The sequence below is a fragment of the Littorina saxatilis genome, linkage group LG2 (genome assembly GCF_037325665.1).
Source record: "Littorina saxatilis isolate snail1 linkage group LG2, US_GU_Lsax_2.0, whole genome shotgun sequence".
In the NCBI taxonomy this organism is placed as follows: domain Eukaryota; kingdom Metazoa; phylum Mollusca; class Gastropoda; order Littorinimorpha; family Littorinidae; genus Littorina; species Littorina saxatilis.
Window position 1 is genome coordinate 99,731,411 of NC_090246.1, and position 12,421 is coordinate 99,743,831.

Below are 12,421 nucleotides of genomic sequence, written 5' to 3' on the forward strand. Positions count from 1 at the left end.
CCCCTCCCAGGACCAGGTTTCTTTCTCGCGCAAGGGATGCATTCCGCACACCATCTCGCAACATCACTATTCATCCCTGGCCAATAGGCCACTTGTTTGACTCTAGACAACGTTTTGTCACGTCCAAAATGACTAGACGATCTAACGTCATGTGTCATTTTCATAATGCGGTAACGCACTGCTGAAGGTGCTACTAGCACCGTGCGAGGTTCACCAGTACCCACGGCCGCAATCCGTCGGTAAAGTATTCCCTCTATCACCCTCAAGTTATCCCACAAGTTCAACAACGACTTGACCGCCTGACTATACTGAGATGCTTCGTTCCCGCGTGGCCTTTCAACTCCGCTATTGATCAACTCGATGACCACCCGCGTTACCGGGTCCTCTGTTTGCCACTGTCTTATCTCCTCCGTTGTCCAACTATCGGACCAATCGCTTCGTAGCCCCTCTAAACATTCCAAATGATCTGACTCACTTCTCTCGGCTGCCCCGTCCGCCGCAGCGGAGTAGGCGCCCTCCCCGGACTCAATCTCTCTCACGAGATCATGTGTGCCGGGTACCTCACTATGGGTTCGGGACCCCTCAGGCGACCCGATAGTACCCGTAGCTACCCCCGTTCCTGCTCCCCCTTCCGAGTGGACAGAAACGTCACCCTGCGGACACGAACCTTCTCCTAGACTCTTCTCTAGAGATTCCCCTGTGCCCACAAAGTACCCAGGTGGAAGGCAAAACTCGCTAGGTGCCAAAACAAACTCATCCTCGTCCCACGAAGCAGATTTACTCTGAGAGCTTCCCTGACCATCCCGCTTTTCCTCTCCTTCCCCTGTTTTATGTTGGGAGCGAGTAACCATCTGGTGTTTAACGGGAGGCGATTCCTCACGTCCTTTTTCTGCGACGAATACCCCAGTTACGTCCCTTGCTTCAAGCTGGGCAGATTTACTCTGAGTAACCTGATTTCCGTCTATGCCTGTTCTTTGATCAACCTCGGCAGGGGTTGCGGTGTTTGACCCGCTTTCTCCCTCTTTTGCATCTTTGTTCACTACGCGCACATGCGTGCTCTCGCCTACGCACTCTGAACAGTTGTCTCTTTTGCATGCACGATAAGGCTTGCATGACATTGCGTCTGAATTGCCGTGTAGTGTGCCTTTGCGATATTCCATGTCAAAATCATATGAGTCTAGCGTAGCTATCCATCTGGCGACCATACCCTCTGGGTTCTTAAAATTCCTAAGCCACCGTAATGAACTGTGGTCCGTTCGTACGAGGAATTTCCTCCCTGCCAAGTAATGGCGAAAGTGTTTCACGAACGTGACCACTGCGTATAGCTCGCGATACGTGACGCAGTACCTACGCCTACTGGGACATAGAGTTTTGCTAGCATAGGCAATCACCTTCTCTTCCCCATCCTGTACCTGGCTAAGCACTGCCCCCACTGACCATCCCGATGCGTCGGTGTCTAACACAAACGTTCCCTCTCTACGAGGATAAGCCAACACTGGGGCCATGATCAATGCTTCCTTAAGCTGCTCGAATGCCCTCTGGCAGTCGTCACCCCATACAAAGATAGCTCGCTTCTTGGTCAAACTCGTGAGAGGCACAGCCTTGTCGGCAAAGTTTCTAATGAACTTCCTGTAATACGAGGCTAGCCCCAAGAAACTTCTAACCTCCGTCACCGTAGTGGGAGTGGGCCAATCTCTGACTGCCTCTATCTTTGCTTCGTCACACTTTATCCCTTCTTCAGAGATCACATGCCCGAGAAAGGACACTTCCTTTTGATACAACTGACACTTAGCAGCCTTCAACCTCAAGTTCGCCCCCTGGAACCTCTGAAATACCCTCCTCAGATTTTCCAGGTGGTCTTCCTCGCTCTTTCCCATAACCACTATGTCATCCACGTATACCAAAACCCTGTCAAAACCTACTCCTTGGAGCGTTAACTCCATGAGTCTCTGAAAGGTCGAACAACTGTTGCACAAGCCAAAAGGCAACACCTTGAATTGGTAATGACCCACATGCGTACTGAAAGCTGTCTTTTCCTTGTCACTATCCTTCATTTCAACTTGGAAATAGCCCTGTGCCATGTCTAAGGTAGAAAACCATTTGCTACCCGCCAAGAGATCGAGTGACTCGTCTATTCTAGGCAGAGGATAAGCGTCCTTCTTTGTCAACGCATTGAGCTTTCTGAAATCAACACAGAAACGTACGCTACCGTCTTTCTTCTTCACTAGAACCACGGGGGCAGCCCAAGGGCTTTCACTTGGCTCTATCACGTCCGCTTCACACATTTTCCTCACCTCTTCCTCGATCACCTCTCTCTGCGCTATGGGGGGTCTACGAGGGGGGATTTTGACTGGTCTGTTTCCTTCCACATTGATTTCGTGCTTGGTCCTTCCGGACCGTCCTAACTGCCCTGTGGTCTCGTAAAAGACTTCTCGAAACTCACTCACTAAACCCAGTAACTTTTCTTTGGTTGGGGCGCTCACTCCCCTGTCTACCTTTCCCATCATGTCTGTCAATGGCGCTGATAGCCCCACACCATCTTTCTCTCCTCTACTATCGTGACTCTCTTTCTCAATGTCCCTGTTTTCCACCTGCTCTACTGCTTGAATAGAGGCTACCATCATTCCCCCTTCTAGATGCATCTCATGTTCAGAAAAGTTCGAAATCGGAACGTAAATTCCCTCGCTCCCGACAGATACCATCGCCCTAGGCACCTCCATACCCGGGTGCTTGTTAGCCTGACGTAGGGGTTCTATGAGTCCCTCCCGTTTTCCTGTCCAATCTCCCGTTACCATGGCCCTGACCAACCTTTCGCTATTGGGGGGTATGTTCACTGATTCCGTGACCTTAACCCTAGCGCACGTCTGACTCGCTTCACTGATCATCTGCACCGCCCGGCCGTGAATATGCAAGGTACCCTTACCAAAATCAAGAGAGGTAGCATTCTTTTTCAGAAAATCCATCCCCAGTATGCCCTGAGCCCCTTTGATCTCTCCCACTACCATCTGGGTTCTGAACTTTTGCCCATCGATGCTCATAGAGAATCGGCCTTTTCCCTGAACTCCCAAAGGATCGCCGTTTGCCATGCTCAAACGATTGCTAACTGGGTTAAGCTTGGGTCTCCTATCTCCCATTGCTTCGAAAACTTCCGCCGAGAGAATAGTCATGCCTGCCCCTGTATCGACCAACATCTCTATCTTTTGCATGCCTACTTCGACCGGTACTAGCCAACAGGCACCTGCAGCTATGTTTATTCTCACGGGTGTTTGTTCCTTACTACTGTGGCAGTTCTCCTAATTCTACAGCTTACTATGTTGTTGTTTCTAAGCTAATTGCCGGCGAGAACTAGTAAAAGTTGTAAAGAGGAACAGAGAGAGATAAATTTGCCTATATGTTTCTCTCTGCCCAGCGTTGCAGACTAGTGCATGCAGTTGATGTTATTTTTCTTTTATGATGTTACCTCGCGTTGTGTTTTTCCCTATCTCCTAGTGCAATGCAAATCTAACCCTAATCTCTTCGCTTTTCCTAAGATTCCGGCTTGACTGGTCAACAATTAATTCTATAAACTGAACAGGAACTCAATCAACTTGAACACCGATCAAACATGAAGGGAGTCCACACATGGGTTGTAATATTTCGAGCAGGTTTATTTATCAAAACGGTCAAACGACCAGCATAAAATGGTAAGTCAAATACAAATTACATGATACAAAATTCACCTTACAGGCACACGCTTTCGCTCAAGTAAGATGTCATCTAAAATACCTATTCTCCCAACCCCCGAATCTATCTAAGATGAGGTTCTGCAGTCTGACGCCTAGCTAACTAATCCTTGATCCCATACAGGATATGTTTGTTCCCTAACTAGCTAAAGTTGGGTGTCTAGAATTTCAACAGGGATGCTACTTATTTTTCCTGGCTGCAAACGGAAGAACAGTTCTTTCCTCACCAGGCTAAAGGTTTATTAAAGGGATAGTCTGAGACTTCCTACTGCTATTTTTGATCCTTGGGAGACCCAGGCCTCGGCCCTTATCTCGTCAACGATATTTTTGGCCCTAATCTCAAAATGCTACTCCTATTTAGGAATGTACAAGACGATGTCCGAACCCGACTGCAATGGGTTTAACCAACGCACATGTACTTCCACTAGGTTTACTGTCGCCTAACTACCTAAGTTTGTCGGACCTACCCGGTCCGATTTGGTTTAGTTTCTATCTGTCTACGATGATTTTTCTCCTAACCTAACTTTTGGATCGCTCGGAACCAGACAATTCGACTGGCCCGAGTGGTAATGATCGTCCTTTGAAACTAATCGTACTCCTACTCTGCCTATTTGAATGAAAGAGAATCTCAAGATTCTTTACTGCTAGCAATTTACCCTACTCTGTCAAATTTATCCTGCAAAACCTAACGACCTTTCTGCGCTCCGATCTTTTATACCTCTTCTTTCCTAGCAACTCTAAAATAATGTCCTGATGTTTCACATTGGCTAAATTAGCAACAATGGCCGACTCTCTCGCGGAATCATCCGCAGTAAAACATAATCCCTCATTATCCCTACTTTCCCTACAATTACGATGTCCGCAGACATCGTTTCATTAACATTTCAATACACTTGCTTGCTCTACAATTTTATTCTATTCAAAAGAGCTTCACTCGCCCATTAGATCAACATTTCGTCTGCTCCGGTCGGCAGACCGTTGTTCTTTAGAACACAACTTTCATCGGTCACTAAGCCGATCGTGTCTCCTACCGAGCTTTAAAACGGGCTCTAATGACCCGGGAACATATTTATTATAACTTTTCCTACTGCTTAAAACGTTCAACTATTCAACTAACGCTACAATAACAGGTTTGTTAACTTTTCGTCTTATTCCCAGCACCTAACTTGCTGATAAAACAACATGGCGGCTATCGCCCATATCGAAACTAAAACTCATTCCTTACGGAAATCCTAACTACATCATTCTCATGCATTATGACATACGGGGAAAAGCTGGCATTTGCAATGACAATCCAGATTCCATTCTGGATTGCCTTTGCTGCTGCAAACTTTATCGTGTTGACGGCGTTCCCGTCACAATATCTTGATTGGCCTTTGCGTCTTCACGGTGGGCTGTGTTCTTGGCCTCGAACGCAACCCCATCTAGTTTAACGGCGCTGACTGAGCGTTCCCCCTGGGCTGTACCCATCCCCCTTGTCTTTCCTTCTTTCTAGGACACTGACGAGCGAAATGTTGGGGATCACCGCAAACAAAACAGCTACCTGTCTCGGGCTTCCGTGCCCTGCCTCTCGACAACTCCTCTATTTTCTTTTCTAACATGTCCACTTTTCTACTCATGTCTTCTTCGTTTGCGTTTTCCTCTTTCTTTCCATCCCCTCCTCCTACGTATCGGATCGCTGACCCAGCGTCCTCGGGCTTTTTCAACGTCTTTTCGGGAAACCCGTTATTCTTGAAAGCTACGTATTCCCCGGCTAGCGACACTGCTTCGTCTAGGGTACTGGGGTGTCCGAACTGCACCCTCTCTCTGAGAGCCTCTTCCGACAATCCACCAATAAACTGTTCTATCAGTATGAGTTCCCTTGCCCCAGTTTCCATGTCCCTATAAGCCCTGGTAGCCAAGCGACAGAGTGCAAACCCATACTCCTCAACTGTTTCCTGCTTTCTACGTCTTCTGTTGCGAAATTCGCATCTGTACGACATCACTCTCTCTTTAGGACTGAACCTCTTTGCCAGCGCGCTGGTCAACGCAACGAAATCTCTCTTTTCTTCCTGTTGCAAATACCCCAACACCTGCTGAGCAGCCCCTCTAAGACTCAACGACAATTGAATCCCCTTTTCTTCTTCTGTCCACTCATTCCAAGTCGACACCCCATCAAAATGTTCTAGGTAGTCATTCAAATCAATTGAGGTACCATCGTACTTATCAGCTTGAATCGATTTCCTGCTGGCATGTTGGTAGGGTTTTTCCCTCTCTATGAATAGACCTGGGCGACGTGTTCCCTCATCTACCCTATGATTGGCTGACCCTTGACCCCGACCTGCATAAGCATGCGCATGACCGTTCTCGGCCTGTTCGCGCTCAACCTCGTACCCTGAGTCAAAAGACATGTGCGTTTCGCCTTTCTGTTCATTCTCTGGATATTGTGATGGATACCTATATCTTCGTGGTGTTTCTGACCACCTAGTCTGACCTCCCCGAAGGTAACTGTCTTCCATTTCTATTTCTCTTTCTTCTCTCCTTGCCATCGAACCCTTAACCGTAAGAAAACTTGGCGAGAGAGCGCTCACGACTTGCCCTAGTCTTGACAAAATACCCATCTTTCTTTTGTTCAAAACATCTCAATCTTTGCGAAACCTTCGCCGAACTTCCACTAACATGAACTATATCAACTTCATAAATGGGGATGTAACAGAACTTATTTCATAATAAGCCAACACATTTCAAATCCTGTCTGAACCTACGTCATACAAAATAGCAACAATCCCGCTTCAAATCATCGTACACACGTATAGCAACAATGTAGCAAATACAATGAAAAAATGTTTCTTTCTTACCTTGTTTTTCGACGTCCTTCGAAAACAAACACAGTTGGAGGCGTTTCCTCTCTTTTCTTTCTCTTTTTTTTTTTTTCACTTTTTTCACTTTTTTTTTATTTTTTTTTTAACCACGGTCTGGGCTATCTGGGCTACCGTTAAATTTACTTCGACTAGATCTACTAACTTTGTTAAAATCCTGGTGCACGGTCACCATTTAATGTGGCAGATTTGATTAAAACCGGGGGCTGCCAGGGGATTGTGCAGGATGTTTCTTATTTACTCGTGATGTTGTTTGACCTCGCGTTGTGTTTTGTTTTGAGTGTAAGAATATTTCCCGTTTCCCTCTCTTATCCCCGATGCAGTAGACTCTAGTTTTCAGCTATCATACGGCCAACGGCCTCTCTCTTGCAACGAATGTAGCCCACACCGTGGTTGTACAGTTTAAAACATCATTTTTATTCTACAAGTGCATGAAATCAAAACATCGTCACTTTCACGCAGACTCGTCACTTCACAACTATTTCTGTCGTGTCTCAGTACTGTCGCTGACTGTCGTTTAAACAAGGGGGGTGATTATCAGGTTCCCGATTGACAAGGAACTTATTCAGACTTAAAGTCTTTATAACAGAACTCCCGATTGACAAGGAGCTATTTAGTGCATGAGATACTATCACTATCAGATTCCCGATTGGCAAGGAATTTATACAAACGTTATAACAAAACTCCCGATTGACAAGGAGCTATTTAGTGCATGAGATACTATCAGATTCCCGATTGGCAAGGAATTTATACAAGCGTTATAACAGAACTCCCGATTGACAAGGAGCTATTTAGTGTAGACTGCAAGGTTCCTAGTTCACAAAGAATGATTAACAACAGATCTAAGCAATAAATCCTTACGGTTAGAAATGAAGGCCGGCTTCCGATTAACGAAGAAGTCGGCTAAGGTTTACTTTTCCCGGTTAACAAGGAATTTAGTTAAAGTTAAATGACTCCCGATTAACAAAGAGTTTGAAGTTAAGATTAGGTGACTCCCGATTAACAAAGAGTGCCGCACCCGCGAAATCCAAAACATTATATAGACCTCAAATCTTTGGACTATTTCGCATAATCATGCGCTACAGTGAACTCTGACCCTGAATCACTAACTTCCGGCAAATAATCCGGTTCTTCTTCAATTTATACTACTCTATTTTCCGCTAACCGTCGTTAAACAACCATGTCCGTAAGCGACTATTATCCTAAAGAAACTTATCATTTTATCAAACAACTCCCGCACATCGATACTAACAGATTAGCAGCTGGTCGTCTGCTACAAAGTCACGTCTGCTTGAAGCGTCAGTGCTAAGCTGTTCTAAAAACTAGCATCGTGCGTCGTAAATTACGTCACATAAAAGATGGCGTCAAGTGCATGCGTACCAATGAAGTCACTCAAACACGCGCACGCACACTGAATATTATTACGTGGGCTGCAAGGCTATTCCCTCACAGTAGGTATGTTAGTGAGTGTGGGTGACTTCCAGCTTTGTCATTGATGACTTTATTTCATTAAAAGAAGACAAATAATGAAACGAACTCCTCTAAAATGCCTTGAAAATGTGGGTAAAGTAAGCATTTTATTTCATCTTCAATGAAGTGTTTCCAGGTAAATGTTGGACTGGTGGATCACCGGCATGGTTGGACTAGTGGTAAGGCGTCCGCCCCGTGATCGGGAGGTCGTGGGTTCGAACCCCGGCCGGGTCATACCTAAGACTTTAAAATTGGCAATCTAGTGGCTGCTCCGCCTGGCGTCTGGCATTATGGGGTTAGTGCTAGGACTGGTTGGTCCGGTGTCAGAATAATGTGACTGGGTGAGACATGAAGCCTGTGCTGCGACTTCTGTCTTGTGTGTGGCGCACGTTATATGTCAAAGCAGCACCGCCCTGATATGGCCCTTCGTGGTCGGCTGGGCGTTAAGCAAACAAACAAACAAACAAACTGGTGGATCAGACTGTGCGTTTGTGTTTTGCTGCTTACTGGGGCATACGCAGGTATTGAAGCAGTCAATAAACATGGATGTTGCTGTAATCTTGTGTTTTGCTGCTTACTGGGGCATACGCAGGTATTGAAGCAGTCAATAAACATGGATGTTGCTGTAATCTTGTGTTTTCGCGAGCAGGTCACACTCGTCTCGGCCGAATCACAAGCACAGATCGCGAAGAGCAGAAGAAACGAGAAAAAGAAGCAAGAAAGAGGAAGGAGGAAGAAGATGAAGGCAAGCCACTGGTGTGGATCAAGTACCCTCTTGGTCTCAAACATCAGGTGAGAATTAGCATCTGGCTGTAACGCCACAGCAAATTTAGTTTACAAAGACTTTCATTTAGGGTTAGAATTAGATCATTTCTTTTTCTGTTTCCTTTCCACTCTCAGTCTCTCTTTGTTCGCTCTGATGTGAATGGAATGGGATTTGAACATCATCACTCTAAATTGATTCCAGGAGGTTTCTTCTTGTGGATATTATTAGCTGATGGAAAAGGAAGAATTTCAGATTGGATACTACAAAACAAAACGCGGTGCGGTCAATTTCACTTTGAAGGGTTGACTAAATGTAGTAATATCGCTTTACGCGACTTGTTTAATTCTAATGTTGTGTTCTTTACCTGCCCCAGGTGTGGAAGCAGAGGGGAGAAGAGTATCGAGTGACGGGGGGCAATGGCTGGCTGTGGGTCAGTGCCACTCGTCGGGGTAGCTACACCCCTCAGGACACAGTCGGCCTGCGCAGTGTGGCAGCTAAAGTTCGCAATCGGCGTGTGAAAACGGCCAAATCCAAGTCCAAGGGAGGGGAAGGGGAGAAAGAAGGGGAGGGGGAGAAAGAAGGGGAGGGGGAGAGAGAAGGGGAGGGGGAGGAGAGCATGGAAGCTGACGAAGCAGCAGAAGGGTGCTCTGACAAGGCAGCACAAGAAAGCAAACCAGACTCTCAGGCAGCTCAGGCAGGAGAGGAGAACAAAGAAGACAATGAAAAGAAGGAAGATGATGGAAACGCTCAAGTGCAGGCAGAGAAGACAGAGTTGGATGAGCCAACCCCAGTGAAGAGTGGGGATCAGGAACTGTTGAGTTCAGTGAAGAGTGGGGATCAGGAACTGTTGAGTTCAGTGAAGAGTGGGGATCAGGAACTGTTGAGTTCAGCGAAGAGTGGGGATCAGGAACTGTTGAGTTCAGTGAAGAGTGCAGGGCAGGTTGATTCTGAAATTCAAACAGACTCTGGTGAGGGCAGTCAGCCTTGTGCAATAAAACCTCCTTCAACTCCAGTCAAGCAAATAAGGAGACCCCCTCTCTTCTCCACCTCTCCACTGTACCGCCGCCTCATCAGCTCCACACGCAACTGGGGTAACTTTCCTGACAAGAAGGACGCTGACCTGGCCAAGGACATCTTCTCTAAGATGCCGGAGAAAGTGACAGAGTCTGACGTCATCAATGTGAGCGAAGCTATGCAGAACCGAACCCATTATGCCAAGTTGACCAAGCCCTACTCAAAGTTGGACTCTCTGTTGGAAAAGCGAGCTAAAATGGAGGAGGTTGAGACCAAACAGCGTCACGCACTGGAGCAGCAAATCCTCTGGAAGACCAAGCTAGAGCAGAAAGCCAAACAAGCTAAAGCAGGCAAGAAGTCTGGCTCTGAGGCCTTGTTCAATGGGCTTCCTGACCACAAACCGCTTGACTCTTCCAGGGGTTGTTACTCCATCCTCTGTCGCACGGTGGGACCCCAGTCCTGTTACTCCCCGTTATGCAGAGCATTGGCAGCAGAAGCTTCCTTGCCGGCAAAACCACTGAAGACTCAAGTGAGAGAGGAAGTGAAGAGCAAGGTGGAAGTGAAGATTGAATCAGGGGTAAAGAGTGAGGCAGAGGTGAAGCCTAAACTGGAGGGTCTCTCATCCCAGGATGCAAGTTCTAGTGATTCAGGTGTAGAAATGGTAGCAAAGGCAGTGAAACAGGAGCCGATGGACACAGACATTTCCGGCTCCAACCCGGCAGCTAACGTCAGCATGGACGATGAGGAAATCGACGTGGAAGGCGATAAGGAGGGGGAGAATTCCAACAGTTCTTCTGCCTCTGATAAACTCTTCAACTCTATAAAAACCAAGTCTGAAAACAGTTCAGAGGAGGACAGTAGTTCCAAGGCAGCAGATGGGGAGGGTGGGGATGAGGAGGCAGAGGACAAGCCTCCCTCCATCACCTCTCCTACCCCCTCATCGTCCACAGCATCTGGCAGCAAAGACACTACCGACACGGGCAAAGAAAATGTGGGCGACATGCCGCCGGGCATCAAAGACTCGCTGTCTGTAGCTCACCTTCTCTCCAGTCGGCCAGGAATCACCCTGTCACAGGCTCAGCAAGCTCTCATGCAGGCCATAATGAAAATGAGCACGGCTGAGCTGCGTGCCAAGATCCCAGCACCTCGCAAAACTTCAGACAAGTTCAAGCTGCCCCGCTCGGGCAAAGGGGCAGCTAAACAACGCAGCAAGGCCTTGAAGAAAGCGAGCTTGCCAGTATGCCAGAAGTTTCAGACTCCCTCAAAGTGTAAGAGTGCCTTTGTGTTGGAGAGTCATGAGCTCCAAAAACTGGCTCGCCATGCTGGCTTCAAGGAAACCCCAGGCTTCAACTACAACTGCAAGATGAACAATGTCGGGTGGATCTACCCCTGTCCTCGCCCGTACTTCAAGACTGCTTGGCGTTATCGCACACAGACCCTCACTTCACTGGCAGCAGCAGCGCTACAGCTGCACGTTCTGTGGGCCTGCACGCGTTGGGACGACCTTGCTATCAAACCGCCTGCAGGTGGCACCAACACCATCTCCACAGAAACCGAAATCACCACCACAGAACTGCTGAAGCGCAGAGACACTGGACCTCATGGCATCCGCTCAGAGTTTTTGGTGCGCAAGATAGTTGTGCCACTTGGAATCGCCAACCAGCCCAAAGGTAAGTGTGTGCTGCTCTTTGCTCTTAGTCCTTTTGCCTGTTCTATGTGTTCTGGGAACGCAGAAGAAGAAGAAGTTCTGTGTTTTAAAAGAAATGTTTTTATGAGCAACTTCCAGGGTTGATTAAATTACATATCTTATCCCAACTCGCATATAGCAATTTACTTCAGTTTAGTGCTAGAACGCTGAAATACGCTTGACCTTGGTAAAGGGAAGCAACCCTAAAAAAAAACGGCCTTGACCGGTTGAAGGTCAAGGGCCCAGATAGAGGCTGCCTTCCCGCGTGCGCGCGCATCCCTAGCGATTGATTTAAGCAGAAATTCAAAAAGTTTAGTGTGGAAACATAGAACTTCATCTTTTTGACATACATGCAGCACTCTCTGCTTTTATTCACCCGTTTGCCAGCCAAAGTGAAATGTATCACCAGAACAGCATTTCTCACCCATTTGCTATTTTTGCAGAGAAGTACACACCTCAGCGCAGTGGTCTGCGAGAGAGAAAGAGAACAGAGTCGCCACGCCAGACTGAGCCCAGTGTCACTGAGCGCTGGGTGCCGGAGGAGGAGCTTGAGTTGTGGGAGATTCGACAGTTTGGAGAAAAGTGAGTGTAGTGTAACTGTAAGAACTTTTTTGTTTCTTGCTGCAGGCGTGTTTTGAGAACTTTCAACAGAATTCCCTCACTCACTCCCTCCCCACCCAAAAAAGAGAGAAGAAAGTGATACACACACAAACACACACACACACACACACACACACACACACACACACACACACACACACACACTTTGTTTTGCTGTAGGTGTTTAAACAATCTTTATTAGAATACTCTTCAGCCCCCAAAAGAGAAAGAAAGTGATAAATGCACACTTTCTGTGCTTGTTCGTTTTCAACAAAGATTTTCTCAGCACAGTGTAGTTCCCAAG

At 47.0% G+C, this 12,421-nt stretch overlaps 1 protein-coding gene across 1 annotated transcript in view; it reads left to right on the forward strand.

Annotated features, from left to right (window-relative positions):
* Nucleotides 1–12,421, forward strand: part of LOC138955054 (nucleosome-remodeling factor subunit BPTF-like) — a 53,129-nt gene that overhangs the window by 23,762 nt on the left and 16,946 nt on the right. The window contains exons 8-10 of the mRNA XM_070326770.1: nucleotides 8,700–8,842; nucleotides 9,190–11,500; nucleotides 11,961–12,099. Of these exons, the coding sequence (XP_070182871.1) occupies nucleotides 8,700–8,842; nucleotides 9,190–11,500; nucleotides 11,961–12,099 (2,593 nt within the window). The remainder of the gene's footprint in view (nucleotides 1–8,699; nucleotides 8,843–9,189; nucleotides 11,501–11,960; nucleotides 12,100–12,421) is intronic.